At 40.3% G+C, this 16,235-nt stretch overlaps 1 protein-coding gene across 1 annotated transcript in view; it reads right to left on the reverse strand.

The window, feature by feature from the left end:
* Hdac9 (histone deacetylase 9) overlaps positions 1 to 16,235 on the reverse strand; it is a 756,932-nt gene that overhangs the window by 205,937 nt on the left and 534,760 nt on the right. Inside the window, exon 16 of the mRNA XM_032907647.1 lies at positions 13,624 to 13,673. Within this exon, the coding sequence (XP_032763538.1) occupies positions 13,624 to 13,673 (50 nt within the window). The remainder of the gene's footprint in view (positions 1 to 13,623; positions 13,674 to 16,235) is intronic.

A 16,235-nucleotide genomic window follows, 5' to 3' on the forward strand; every position in this document is an offset into this window, starting at 1 on the left:
TAGGGTTTTCATGCTGCTCTTATTTTGTCCACCTCATCCTTATGATTAGAAAGGATTATCTTTTATAAAAGTATTGCTGCATAACAGACGGGAACTACAATATGAATAAATATATGACTTTCATGATGTAATGATTTGAGAAGCCTGAAATTCCCAGCGAAAGGATGTTCTTTCTAAACTGAACAAAGAAAGAATCTTATCTTAGTAAAATGGACACAAAAACCAAGCGAAAGAGGAGGACTATGAGTAATGCACCTGAAGTTTTATATGTTTAAGCTGTCTAAGATGGCAACTTTTCTAAAGTATAGAAGAGAGAATGAATCCTAACTCTGCGTCTGTCTAACAGCACTTGATGAATTTGTATCTAGAGGTTTCCATAATCTCAGGACTTGAAATTATCAGCTTCAAAGATACTTTTAGAGAGATGATTGCAGGGACTCCTCCTAGTCCTTTCTAGTGGTATCACTCCTAAGAGCATCATTCACGCAGATCAACCAGACCTTAGGTACCACATTGGTACAAATGACAAACACCTCAGGGACCAACCCTCCCACTCTCAAGTCACTCAAACATTGGCAAATCATTCAGTGTTTGAAGCTCTAAGGAAAGTGGAGCTTACACCACGCCCATCATTAGCTTTAAACTCATCGGAGCACGAAGCATGTTCAGAAAGTGTGATGCAATGCGGGAGCCGTAAGTACTCAGTAAACGTTAACTCAAAAAGAGAGAAAAAAAAAAAAGAAAAAAGCTTCGGGTTTTGGTTCTGACATTACTTTCTACTTAGCAGCACATCAAAGGACAAGAGTCATCTGTGATGACGCTGGAAGCCAGAAACGACCTCCAATCAGAACGCTCCATGTTTAAGCAACATATGGATTTAGTTCAGCCGGAGTTTCCTGAATGAATGTGGGCCTTTGCAGGCTTTCCAAGCACATTGAACAGCGCTCCATCACAGGCACTGGAAACAAAGCTAACGGTCTGCAAAGCCGCACATGATAGAGATTAAGCTACCTGTCCTGAGTGGATGTGATGGTATTTAAACCGGAGAGGGAATGACTTAGAGGGAAAGGAATTTAGGCACCGTCTCCTTTGTAGAATCTAAATGTGGCCTGCTGATTTCTTTTGGAAATATTTCCAGAGTTAAATATAACACTGCGGTGCCCGTTATCAAAAGGGGTTTCCTGTGAGGTAGGCATAAATAATGTGGTACACGATTGCCGCTTTGACACCTTGAACATTTCATCCTGCAAACCGGGTAATGGAACTCCTCTCCCGGCGCTAAGCAGTTCGGGGAGTCTTTGCTGTTCAGCTGTGCTGCTAGGGCCATGGGCATGTCTGAATAATTGAGTTTAAGCTTAAATAATGATCAGATGCCCTTTGAAACCTACTGACAGACGCCAGACTCAACAAAGAAGCAGAGGTTTTTCATCACAGAAAGGACTCTGCCTTTGCAGGCGTGTTATAGAACGGTTAGCTGAAAATGGAATTAAACGTCTTCTACATCTATGCATTCTCTCGGGTAGCGTGATTCTTCTGAAAACCGCTATCTACTGTGAGTCAAATGTATCTGCCCGGAATGGTGCTGGTTTGGTAATACAGAAAGTAGAGCTGACGGTTTTAGATAGTCAGAGGAATTCTACTTGGTTTAACATTTAAATATTGTTTTTAAACTCTTGACTAGCTTATTTCGTTTTGAGCCCCATATGTTGAGTAAACTGGCAGCTATGAATCAATTTAATCCTTTCTTTCTCTTTTCTCCTACATCTTTAGTTAAAAATACCACTTTGTTTCATTGAAAGGATATTTGAGAAGCTTAATATTTTTCTATTCTGAACCCATCACTCTTAGGGTTAGATTCAGAAACACTAATACTTTTGTTTTTGGCCATGAAGACAGAAGGGGAGGGAGTAGAGAGGTCACCAGAGAGGAAGATCTAATATATTGGCAGAACCAGTGGAGGATAATAAAGCTGACTTTATTATCAAATGTAGTATCGTATAAATAGCACTGGGCAGCATCTCACAAGTCAGCCATAATGCTGGGGCACCACCTAAGCGCTACATCTTACCTATTTTAACACTGGAAAGTGGATGATTGATCACTGTTGCAAGAGAAGAAATTGGGCTTTAAAGAGATTAGGCAACTTGAACACAAACAATTAATAGAATCGCTGCGATTTTTCCTAAATCTGCCATCATCATATTATTGTCAGAATAGAGTCCTCCTCCCCGACACCAATCTCCCTAATGTGTCTGTATTTGGAGACAAGGTCTTTGAAAAGTTCCATACCGTTGGATGTATTATAAAAGTGTATTGCAAAGTGATTGATTTTATTTTAAAAAAAGAGAGAGACACTAGAACGAATACACATGAACAATCAAAAGAGCATGGAAGGCAAAGAAGACTGCTGCCCGAAACACAAGGAAGAGCTTCCGAAAACTAGACTTGCCAACACTCTCACCTTGAATTTCTCATCCTATGAGCAAATAACTTTCTTTTAAGCCAGCAGAGTCTCTAGTGCTTTGTTATGGCAACATTGCTAGGCTAACAGAAAGGTGAACTTCACACATGCTTTAAGCTTGTTTGCCCTGGAACATCCTCGTTAGTAATATGCCACGTCACTTATTATAAATGCCCTAAGCATGGGACATGGTTGACTTGTTATAATCACCCTATCCTCAGGACTTGACACATTCCAGAGACTTAATCAATTCTCATAAGACAGACAACTGATGAATGTGAGCAAAGTGATCCTACACTCATACTTTTTCAGATATATATATATATGTGTGTGTGTGTGTGTGTGTGTGTGTGTGTGTGTGTGTGTGTATGCATATGCCTGCTCAGGTCCTACAACACATTGTGATTTAGGGAAGAGCCCCTCTCTCTCCTGCAGTTAGTACAGGCCAGGACTTTGACTCTCACTTGACCTTGCTTTGTGCTTTACTTTGTATGTCACAGCACAGGGACCTTTCACTAAACCACTTCCACCATACAGGCCCTACAGATCTGGACACTCTATGATCACGCATCTCACTTGCCTTCCATAAAATTACTCTTTCTAGTATCTGTTTTTTAAAAGGAGACAGACTATCTAGAGTATAAACCAACTACATCCCCCTGACGAGCTGGTGGAAGTCCGATATCAGATCCCTGATGAAGAAAAATAAATCTATAAAATCTTAATTTCAGCTAAGGGCAAGAGTCACACCGTTTGTGAATTCCAGAGAACGGTTCATGTTTCCTTTTGGTTCTTTAGCAAAGAACCTAGGCCTAGAATAGTTAAATGGTGTACTGGCTTGCACTCTGTAGAATCCTGACACTTAAAATAGGGACCCTGCTTGGGCAGTAATTACCAAGAACACATGTGTGAGACGTGCAGACTCTCTGGTCACATCCAGGTCTGCTGAACTTGACTGTACACTGTGAAGTTGGAGATAAACTTTGGAAGCAGTGACAGGATCAAGGCTTTGGATACAAATTCAGTTCAAGCCCCCATGTGCTTTTGTATCTTCCCTGGGATTTCTGAAACTAAAGCCTACTGGTTCTTATCCTGGATTGGTTTTCCCAGAGTATCATGATATTCATGGCAGATCATCTGCTGTGCCAGTAGTCAAGTCAGTCCTCAAGGGTATAAGCCAGCAGTCCAAAGCACATGCCTGTCCATTTGAACTCCCATCCATCCCTCTCCCCTTGCCCTCAGAGCTGTACCTATGACAGGGATGAAATGGAGTGGAGGAGTTACTTCTAAGGTAGAGAGCATCACTGCCTTCCACAGTCAGCTGCCATTACTACCCTGTGTCATCATATTTGACCCCCAGGACAGTCATGTAATGGGACTGTTGCATAGGTGAAGAAACTGAAGCTCAGATCATCAAACTAATAATCTGCAGAGCCTATGTATTACCAGCTGTTCACAACAGTGGGTTTGGAGAACACATCTTAAAATCATTCAACTATTCGGGGACCATTCTGCAGTAACTTTGCTACACTTTGAAACCCTTTGAGACCTCTCTAATTTGAAGTGACTGTCATTTATTTCCACCTGTTGGATGATACTAAGAGTCATAATTCTGGGCTAAGGACCTCTTGTATTCCTCACTGTAATCTTCTTCAATCATCTCCATGGCTTGTGATGATGTGTATTCTGCCTTCCCACATGAGACACCACAGAAGCTCTTTCACTACACATATCCATGTCATGTTGGATGCTCTGCTGAAACCCCAAGACTCTTGAAATGGAGCTCAGATGGATTTATGATGACAACAGATGGAAAAACCCACATACGTTCTCACTTTCGTTCAACACTAAGGGGGAAGACATGACTGACAGCCCATTCCCTTGGAATCACTTATAGGTTATAACGCCCCCACACCTCAGCTTCTTTAGTCATGGTGAGATGAAAAAGAAACAGAGCAGCTATGGGGAAGACCCGGAGGTTCCCAGTACAAGCATGAAGATGATGAATGAACACTGACTGATATTCCATATGGAAAGAAGGTGTGAACTACGGCCGACACAGGAAGACGAGGGACTGCTGAGAGCCCTAATGCTCACCCACAACCCACTCCCAGTAAGACCAGCTGCTTTCTGGAAGCTCCACTGACCTTGCATGTGTGATTTCTATTTATTCTCCATCTTCTGAAGAATATCCCTTTGCTCTCTATTGGCCAGAAATAAAGGACGGAGTGTGTTTGCTTTGGCAACAGGGCTGCTTCTTGATACTTGAAGGAGCCTTACTTATGGATACTGGTGGACTCACAAGTATATTAAACAATATATGGATTCCTCTAGGTTAACAGGGCCAGGCCAAGAATCTGAACATCTTTGTCATTATTCGCAGTTTCAATGAAGTACTGACCAATCCTGTTAAGACTAAGTTAAAAAATAGAGCCAGGAAACACCACTTTATTGTATTCTTGCTGTTTTTCATCTCATCTGACATATATGTGTATATATACATATATATATATATATCATAACATACTAATCTTGTATTCATCACATGGTGAATGTTATAGCTCTATTTTTATAGAGAGCAGATTAATATAATTAAGCTGACTTAGTAGGTGTATGGAATAGATCCCCTCTGTGTCATATCAGTGGTTTGGTCCAAGGCATAGATTTCCCAGTGTCCAAGTTAGGGTTGACACACTGTGTAGAAAACACAGAATTCTTTTTAACCTCAGCTGCTGATGCATAGATTTAGTAGTTTTAATAAAGAAGAAAATGCTCTTGGCAAAAGAAGTAAATGTGCTTTTCTTGTGGCTGGGGTATTTCATTTGGGAAGGGAGTGTTGACAGTCATATGAGGTTAAAATTATGGTGAACTGTGAGTGCACAGTATTGGGATTAAGGGCTAAAAGTCAGGCTACCTCTACCCCAACACCCCCTATTTGTGTGAATCAAGTAAGTGGTCCCTCTGAACCTTAGTTTCCCTTTCTAATGACCACCAAGTCTTTGTTGCATCTTTAGGGATAAGGTGCCTCAGTCTATTGTGAAACTAAACCAATTAAGTGGGTTATCATTGGGTGTTTCATCTACATAGTAGTCATTTTCATCTATAAGGCCATGAATTATCCCAGTGTTTCAAACACTAATATGATACGTTTCCTAGGCTTCTCTGTAGACTCACCTACTCCAAAACATCATATTTATCTCCTTCATAATGGATAATGTCATCATCAAAATAAATCCTCTGGGTACAATTCCAGCTAAAGCTAAGATGATCAGTGTATTTAGACAGAACATAATCCTTAATGACTCAGTCAAAAACATTACTGATAATGTATAGACGATGTGGAGGATAAAGTCTGGCATCTGACAGCAGAAAGTATTCCTAAAATTCAGATACCAACATCTGTGTTCCATAGAATGTCTTCCTGCAACATATAATTAGACATTAAAATTTAGAAGTCAAGAGCTGGACAGATAGCTCAATGGTTAAGAACACTTGCTGCTCTCAGTTTCTAGCACGTATTTTGGGTGGTTCATATACCTGTAACTCCAGAGGTTATGAAATCACATATCTTCTGTTCTTCACACAGGAACCACTCATGCATGCAGTGCATATACATTCATGCAGGCACTCATACATATACATAAATATTAATAAGTCTATTTTAAATATTAAGATGTTCTCCCTTAGGCCATATAGTAACCCAATGAAACCCTTCAGTTGCCTGGCTCTTGCAGCTCAGATACAAATAAGGAGGGAACAGTCAAAGACAAGTGACGTCAATGCATAACAAAAAATGTCATCTTAGAAGCCACAAAATTACACGTTTTATATGTGCTGCTTGCAAATGTTGGGACATCTGCATCAGACATGAAAACGGGCAGGTATTAGAGGACTATGGATAACATCAGCTTGACAATTTAAATTAGAAAGTATATACAAATATTGTCCTCAGAGACTGGAACCTCAAAGCACATTCTCAGGCAATGGGGTCACTGACGAAGACACCATACAGCCTAGTACTTCTTCTGAGTTCTAGATCTCTGAATGTTCAGGTAGGTGTGTTTTCTGGTAAGTGCTTCCAGACACCTCTGGCCAGATCTTTAGAGACCTTAGGATCTCAAAATTTGCTTATCAGTCCTTCATACTGGCCTGGGACACAAAAATCTAGAAATTAAAAGGTAATCCAGTTACTTTGTGTTTTGAACAAATAACAACAACAACAAAAGCAACAAAACCCTACCACAGTTGTTCATAACTTCACAGTGGAGATGAGAAGGGCTCTCCCAGATGGGTAGTTGTGAACTACCTGAACTTCTGAGTCCTCATTGCTCTTATCCTTTGCTCAGTAGAAGTCTCTATTCCCCAGACTCCTTTTTCTAGACACACACATACACACACACACACACACACACACACACACACACACACTTAAACTCATACACACTGCTTACAACTCTCCCTCACTAGTTCTTAACTTCCATTAAGATTATTTTTTCATTGTAGTTTTAGATTTTATATTTTGGGTTGTAAGCCTAGCCTTTAACTGCTGAGCCATTTCTCCAGCCTTAGTTTTAAATTTTAAAAGAAAACATCTCATTTTATGTTAATAAAGCTGAAGTTTGTTTCACTAAACACTGGAAAAATACATCACTGAGATAAACCAGATGAGGCCAGGAGCATCCTGAGTGGTATGGCTGTAGACACAGAGGCAGACTAGATTGTGATGCATCCCTGTTCTGTACTGGGTTTTAGTTTGTTACAGGTTGCGTTTCTGACACTGGAATGGTTAGAGACTGAACTATGACAATGGGAAACTAACTATGAGCTTGGTATTTTCTCATCCAGACGACAATGCTGTGCTAGGCCCCAGTTGATCACACAGCAAGCTGTCCCTGGTCTCTTTTCTCTGGATAGCTGCATTTGCTTTGCTTGATTTTAATTTTTCCTTTGGCCTTACATTTATCTTGAGGGTCAAAGTGGGAATCACGTGACATGCGTTCATGTTCAAACGTAGCCTGCATGTTCTAGTTTTCCAAGTTTTTTTTTTTTATGCTCCATATATGTTTTTTCATTGACTAACTAATTAATTGTTTTATACACATGAATGTTTTGGCAGTGTGCATGAAAGTGTACCACATCCATGCATCGGATTTCCTAGATCTGGACTTTAAAAGTGGTTGTGAGCCAACCCAAGTTCTTTGTAAGAACAGTCCCTGCTCTTAACCACAGAGCTATCTCTCCAGCAACACAGTGTATGTATTGTAGTTTATATAAATATTAAAATTCATCAAATCAATTAACCTGCAGCAACCACAGAGTGTAAAGGTAAGTTTATTTTGATCTCAATGCTTACAAAAGTTCAACTCTTACAGTAAACACTAAGGAATGTTATGATGTTTGTACCCCACCACTAATATTGACTGTACACAATTAGCATAATCTCTATAATACCGTATCAACTACGTGAATAATAATTTTTGCTACTTTTTTTTAAGTCAATGACAATGTGAGCTCTTAACAGAACTTACACATCGAGAGGAAAACTAAACCATTTGAGTAAGATGGTCTCATCAATTTCACTTTTTCCAGATGTTATAGGTAGACTAATAGAGTCCTTTGTACCAAGTTTAAAAGCAATGAAAGTCTAAATACAATTAGGAAGAGGGGACATCGAAAAGGATAACCTAAAAGATGACATGTCTTCTTGTCCTTGGGGGAAGGAGTCATGACACTTGTGGATACAGTGATGGAAGGAAGTCATGTAGTCAACCCAAGCACTGACTGCAAGCCAGCCTTGAGCACATTAATGGTAGGGAATGAACATTATCTTGATTACTACATGTGAGCAGCAGATGCCACCCTCTTTCTCTTTCTGCTGACGTAATAGAGTGCATCGTGCTTGAGGAGGGTAATGGGGTGGGAATAACACACGGCGAAATAGATTTATGATAAGAAGAAAGGGGTTCCTCAGTCAATATCAAAACCCAAGGACCGGATGCTTGGCATGTTTAAACATTAAGTGCCCTAGGGGGTGGGAGAGTGGAAATTCTCTGTCAATTGACAACAGCTTGGTGCAATTGTTAGTAATGTGGAGTGTCATTATGGCCCAAACAATTGCCGCCTGGTGCTCTCCCACTGCCCTGCATTCATACCTTCGCCTATATGCAACTACATAAACATTCACTGCACAGTGCTTAGTGCTCTCCTGGACTTAGCTCCTGACTGTGTGTAAGTCCTATGCCCAGCTTCCTCCTCCCCGCCAACTCTGGAAGCTCAGTCATCTGTACTCCCTCAGTGCATTCAACCAAATCCGGCCACCACAGGTCCAGAGTAACCGAAAAAGTTGTTCTTGTTTTATTAGTCCTTGCAATCCTGCACCTTTCCTGTTCTTCAGGCATCATCTGACAGCATACATTAAGGCTTCTAAAACACTAGTGCTGTTCCAAAGAAAACAGTTCTAGATAATAGTGAGAAATCCCCTTACTGGATGAACCTTTCTGTTATTGGGTTTAACTGTACGGCCATACATTTGGTCACTAAATCATTCTTTAGAATGGAAAAGAAGACTCAGAGAAGCCCTACAAATGGCTTGCCATGGAATTTTGCTCAGAGCTCTTGGGAAGAATAACATAGTAAAATACCAATGTAGTGTGGTAAATAGAAACAATAAGGGTGGGGCACATAATGACGGCTTTTGTTAGGGTTTCTGTTTGTGATGATTGTGGCCCTAGATATGGAAGTTCACATATATATGTAAATTGACATATAAAAAGGAAGAGCATCCATATCAGCTCTGAGAAAAGGAAAGAACATTTAAAATATTTCATCCAAACCTGCCTTCTGTACAGTGAGTATTATTAGAGTAATTGGAATGTCTGTCGGAAACCTCAGACCAAGTGTGTCTCCCACCCAATCACCCACACAATCATCTTTCTTCCATCTGCCCATCCCTAAGTAAAATAAAATAAAATAAAAACAACATCCATAAACCCTAAAGCTTGTGACATGTAGGCGTCACCATATAGATCATAGACAAACACAAAAGTTTGTAATAAAGCTGGATCGGTGTTCCCAGGGTCAGAACCTTGCTCCTGGGAGAGAGGTCTCAGGTTAACCGCACAATGCCTCATTTTCTGACCCGTCCAGGACCAGTGAGTCAGGCCCAGGTTCTGTCAGCTCCTGGAGCTCCTCACAAAGGCTAGGAATTGGCTCCGCCTCTTCCTAGCTCCTCCCCTTCCCACCAGAGGCCTGAAGCTGCCCAGTGATCACAGTTTTTTCTTCGTCTTGGCACGAGGGCTGTTCTCTTGTAGGATAAAAGTGGAATTCTCTGCTGTCTACGGGGCTTTCCCCAGGGAACAGAGCACGAAACCCAAACTTATATAAAATCATATCCTGTTTGCAAACATCATATTCCCTCCGCTTCTCACTAATCGGGTCCCATAAACCCCAGCCCAGCTTGAGAGCCCATTCCTCATCTAAACAAATGCCATAGGCTTCTTTATACTTTTACAACCATGTCAAAAAATAATATTGCCTGCCAATAGTGATGTGATTGGAGTTGCCTCCTCAGAGCCATAAAAGAAGCACGGAATCTGTTATCAATTTCTCTAAGTGTACCGGGGGAATTATGGGTCGATTCAGTTCCAAGTTATAAATGACAACTCAAAAGCCACAGAAGCGTTTGAAGCTGGGAGCTGATGACGACATTATCATAAAAGCCTGCTCGTCCTTGCGTTTGTGGGTTTTTCCCCCCCTATCAAGTGAAGAGGGGTAAAGTAAGGCTGAGAAATGACTTCAAGATTTCTTCGCACAGCAGCAGGTCAGATGGGATGGCCAGGAAAACGACTACTATTTTTAGTGACATACCCTGAGGAGAGAGAACTAGCATGGTCCTGTTCTGGCTGTTCTTGCCAGAGCCTCTTAATGATCTCTTTCACTACACAAAAGCCAAGGCTCAGATTTGGTGAAACGCTCTTTCAAATGGTGGGTTTTCTTGCAGTGGAAGTACTCATAATTAGAAAAGAGTCGTGCTCTGGTAACTAAAGAAAATGAAACTCAAGCACAAAGAAATTTGGAAACCTGACATTGTCCCTTAAAACATTGTTCCGGGGAGGACATGTTTACAGTGTCCTCAGTGCTGCTTGCCATGAGCTGGCTGACCAAGACTCCAATTACCACAAGCAATTCTAGGGGAAGCTCTAATAAGAAGCAGAGACTTTCTGATTTCATAATGTCCGAGGTCATCTCCTCAAAGGCCAATTAATCCACCAGCATTCGGTAGCTCCACATTAAACCTACAGACAATGAAGCTGTATTTTCAAAGCAATGACAATCTTCATTATGGATTGGAAAGCATGGAGTATTTTTGAATTGAAACCAATGGATCCATCTTAGGTAATTTGAACCAGAGGAGTGTTTTTAAGACAAAAGCAATTACCAAGTGATTCCAAACCTCAATGGTGTATCCATAACGCTAAACTGAGCTGCACCAAATTCATACTGGCTGTCTTTGCTTATGCTATGTCAATGGTTGCTTGGAGGTAAAAATATAGGCTGGTTGAAATCCAAAGGACCCAGAGTTCTTTCTAGGACCATATCAAAACTAAAAATCTAAGGAAGGAAGATGGCTCAGGTATGGTCAAGAATAGGATTTAATTCTTTAAATTAATAGCAAGAATTAATAATAATAATTGTTACACCCAAGATAGCTCAGCAGGTAAATACACTTTTTGGGCAATGCTGACGACCTAAATTCAATGTCCAGAATTCATAGTGAAAGGGTAGAACAAACAGCCCAAAGTTGTTCCCGACTCCCACAATCCTGGCTTGAATGCTTCCTATCCCACATACACACACATAATAGGCAAAACTTAAATACAGCTGTGCAAACACACAAAACTACTGAATCATATACGTTTGCCACAGCATCAAGTTAAAAACTTAGCCCTGTCGTATGTGCGGGCACACACACACACACACACACACACACACACACACACACAAACACCACACACACACACACAAAACCAGGACCTACCCAGAAGACTAAAGAAAATTTGATAAGCATAGTGTCCCTCTCATGTTCTCTCCAACCTTCTTCAGGGTTAGCAGAGTTGCCTCATGCACATCTCATCCCGCCATTGCCCGTACTGACGTTCATCAGCCGTCATAGCACCAACCCAATCAGGGTTATACCTGGGATAAAAATAAAAAGGTACTCTGTGGCCCCTGCTGTGCTTCATGCTGGGGTCACAGAACCAGCAGAAGCAGCTGCTACTCATTGTCAGGTACTTTAAAGACCGCACTGAAGTCTTTCTACCTGAAGACTAAGTTAACTTGGTATGGGTTCAGTGAGGGTCAACAGGGGTACTTTGGGACAGTGAGCCTCAGGTGTATCCCAGGTTATATTTTGGAGAGGCATCTCAAGGAGGCATCTGTGGCTAAGTAATATGTCATGAATTCAACATACGTGTACAGGAGTAGGTTTCATTGCATGTTACCTGATTCTTTGAATAGTTTTGATTTCCTTCTCACCACAGTTTTTGTGAAACAGCTTTGTTTCACTTTGGTCCATTTGCATTTTTCTCTTAACACGACCATTTGGGATATTACAACATACTGGCAAAGGCAACGAAAGCCGTTTCAAAAGTCCTCTGTCCTCTGCCTTCTAGAATGATTCTGTAAGCTCCCAGCACCACAGGAAGTTTGCTACAACTGGCCAGTTCTAAAGTGGGGCAATGCCTGTTTTGTGTCAAGGATCAAACAATGGCAAAAGTCACTGGTGAGCTGCTAAGTAGAGAGCCACGTCAGGCACTGTGAGGCTAGAGGGACAGGGGAGAGTCCGCAGTCATCTGTTACTGATGAATTAATAAACCGCCCCACAGAGTCCACACCAATGCTTGGAGTCCTTCACCATTGGCTGTGCGATTTTCAAAAGTCCATGCGACTTCTCTAGAAATTCAATTTTACTTGTCAAAAATGGTGTTAGTAATACTGTTTATGGGCTCCAGAGATGACTGCGATTAAGAGCCCTGGCTGCTCTTCCTGAGGACCCTCATTCAGTTCTCAGCACCACGAGGTGGCTCACAACTCTGTGTAACTGCAGTTCCAGGGGACCTGATGCCTTCTCCTGGCCTTTTGGGCACAAAGCTTGTGATACAAAGAGCTGTCCTGTGTGCAGTGACAACACCCATACACATTTGAAAGAATGACTTTTACATTCGTTTGCTTTCCAGAACTCAGCTGTGATAACCTATTCAGTCCAATTGGATATTAATTGGTGCTAACATTTTATTTCCAGATAGGATTGGGGAAGAAGAGACATCCCTACGTTAGGCACCATTAAAATGATAAGATGAATATCTTGGAAATTTTCTGTATGAAAATAGCAAAGAATTGTCAAAACATGATTTTTGTCCTCTCTTCAAAATCTACAATTTTTACTTTATTTGAACGTCTTAGTCCCTGGAAACCTGACCTAGAGTTATGATGTCCAGACATGGCTTGGCACTCTATGTTACAGAATGAAGATTTGTTACTGGTAAGGGTTGACTTTAAATAGATGGCAGGCTATAGGGTTTGTTCTAACCATCTACAAAAGTTTGGACATTTTTCTTCCTATGTTGCTGGATCTTAACAAATCTGTCCTAGAAATGTGATATAAATACCCTGGGTCAAAGGGCTCTGTTAATTAACTATTGGAGACCAAACACAAAACAAAACAAAACCCCTCAAAGGGTCCACAATGTGTCCCATAATGCAAAGCATTTGGTGTGCAGTTTGTTCCACTTCCCAGCTATATCATGTATGTGCCCTACTGGTGAAATTCTACAGAAAATCGAGTTGTGCTGCAAAAATACTTAAAAACTCTCTCCTAAGAACCTTTCTCTAGCCATACAAAAGCCTAAGAATGCTGAACGCAAGGAATGAGTGCCTTAGCACACAGCTCAAATGGCAAGGCCTCGCAGTTGGCATAGCTCTACGTCGTCTTCATCAAAGAATTCTTGAATCTGTTTTAAACAGGAAGCTTGAGAGTAGGCATTCACACTAGGATCACACAGCCCTTTCTGAAAGACAGTCCCCAACACAACTCCAGAGGTAGGCCAAGGGAGAGTTTCTGTACGTTTGTGTAACTTTAAAAGCAGCAAACAGATCATCCTTACCCCGAGTCCACCACAAGGTAACGAGGAAAAGAATTTTCGAGAATCATCACCTGTGTAGTACAAAGACAGGAAACAAAAACGCTATGAATGCAGAGGTCTGAGATTTTGGGTGTTTACAAACATCTAGTAACCCATAGGTACTCATTGTTTCACTTGGAAAATTAAAACTTAGACCAGCCAGAGTTAATTTTCAGACTATACTGCTTGTCTATACACAGGTACAAACTCAAAGCAAATGCGAACAAATAGGAAAAAAAAACCATAAACAAGCAGAACTGGTCAGCTCACAGGAACAAGTTTTGCTCGTGGCTCTTCAGACCACGACTCCTGAGGTGCCTTTGCAGCCCCAGGTGAAGACTCTGGCCTGAGCATTGGCCAACATTTCTCCTGACTACTTTCTCCTCCGAGGTCCCCTATACCCTCCCAAGACTATAGAGTACTTGATCTCCACTCCCTCATGTTCTCTTTTCATCTAAGCCCTTGTTATCAGATATAAGTAAGATCAAGTGCACCATAGGCCTTTCCAATGTTTGCAATTTAAAAAAACACATAATACAATAAGAGAGTATAATATCATTTAGGGGAATCTATCAACTTAAATACAAATAATTTAAATTTTAATTTATTTACGATGATATAAATACAAATAATGTCAAATTTAGCATATATGTTGAAATATATTGTGGTTATTTCCAGGAATTAAGGCAGTGAGCTCATCGTCATTAGGGGAAACAGGTACAAACTTACACTTCTCCTACGTTCTGCTGATGATCAATAAAATGCCAACTTTTACTGAGACTAAGCCTGTGGTGAATTCACATTATCTGAGTGCAAATCCAAAAAAAGACTATACTGTCACCGATAAAAAGCTTGTTTCACAAACAATAAATTTAATGAGTTGACATTTTAATGCAGTAACTGACATGGAAAATGATAAGGAAAAACTCAGGAATAATGAAAACATCTAATTTGGTAGACAGATTTCCCCCCTCAAAACCAAAACAACTGAGGGGGTAGCTCAATGACAGGGCATTTGCCTAGAATGTAAAACGTCTTGGGTTTAACCTCATCCTATTAAAACTTCAATACTGGCACAAGTAAATACACTTAAAAACAAACAAACACACAACAACAACAAAACCCAGAAAACTTGGGGCCCAGAGAGGCTTGGTGGGTTGCAATGCATGGTAACCTGAGTTTGGGCCTCAGAAGGAGAGAACTGACTCCTGCAGTGCATGCTCTGATCACAGAGCCATTGCTCAAAATTACAGACACATATAACCATATGAGCATGCACAGAAATAAGTCACATACTTCTGCTTAATGCAGCAGAAGGGTAAAAATTTTAATGGTGTTATTCTTCAGAAGGTTGTCCGTGTATCCCTGCATTTTTTGCAAGTGTAAATCCATATCTCAAATGTGAATTAAAAACCATTTTTAATATCTGAATTTATTATTTATGAGCAATTAAGAGAAGTAAAAGAAAATGTTGTAATGCAATAAAGTATTTCAAATAAGTAATCTAAGGTTTTATTACATTCTAAGGGAATAAGGGAAATAAATTTATTTAGTGATGTTTAAATCTTATTTAGTTAATAGCAATAAATATAAAGTACATAATTGATAATTTTAATTTAGTTATATGCAAGAAATGTTTGAGTTACTTCATTGACTGAAATTATCGTCTAAGAGCACGGTATTAGCTTATCATTGAACTGAACTCTGACTAGCTACCAGGTAGTAAAAACTGGCACTAGAACAACAGGAGCATTAATGCTATAGAAAAACTTCTACTAGAAACTATTAGGGATAATATTTTCAAACTCTCATTCTACAAGGATCAGAGTATAGAGAGATAAATGGGTAGTCATGTTCTTATCCAATTATTTTGTAATCTATAGATGTCCTTCAAAATACAAAGACTGGTAGATCTGATCATGCTGAATTTTTATTTAAATTCTTGCTTCTAGTTTTAAAACATATTTTTGAGTTACAAATGACCCTCCTCTCTTTGGGAAGGGTTGGGGAAGTCTAATGTTACACAGGAACAAATGGAACGGATAAATGGGACAAAGCGTCTTGAGTCTGTGTTTCTACAAACAGAGCAGCAGCATTCTGGTCTATTGGAAACCAAAGAATTATAAGCTTCAATGATTTAAATTCCACAAAGAGTACAAAGCAACCTTTTAAAAGAACCTGGCAATCTACTGGGATCCGAGTCTGACAGAGATCAGCTGTACTTTTCAGTCTCCAGACAATTCCAAGGAGTCCTAAAACATTGCCAAAGTTGAAAGAATGGCTGACCTTAAGGCTTCCAAGAAGACAGCATCCCTGAGTTACCTGCACTAGGGTAACACATATTGAAAGTGCTGCCTTGATCACTGAAAGATATCTGTAATTCATAAATAAAACTGTGAGGGTCTCTAAGTTCAGACCTCACTTCATTAGTAAATGTCTTTGTTCTTAAATCACGGAATGGTGGTTGCTAGGAAGACGGCACATTTCATGTTCATTAATGTTTATAGTCTGAACGAACAGTCCTACTGTGTTCCAGTGAAGCCCTAGGGCAGTCTTGATTAAACTCTATGGACACAGTAAAAAATAAATGGGGA

Source organism: Rattus rattus, chromosome 7, assembly GCF_011064425.1.
Source record: "Rattus rattus isolate New Zealand chromosome 7, Rrattus_CSIRO_v1, whole genome shotgun sequence".
NCBI classification, from domain to species: Eukaryota; Metazoa; Chordata; class Mammalia; order Rodentia; family Muridae; genus Rattus; species Rattus rattus.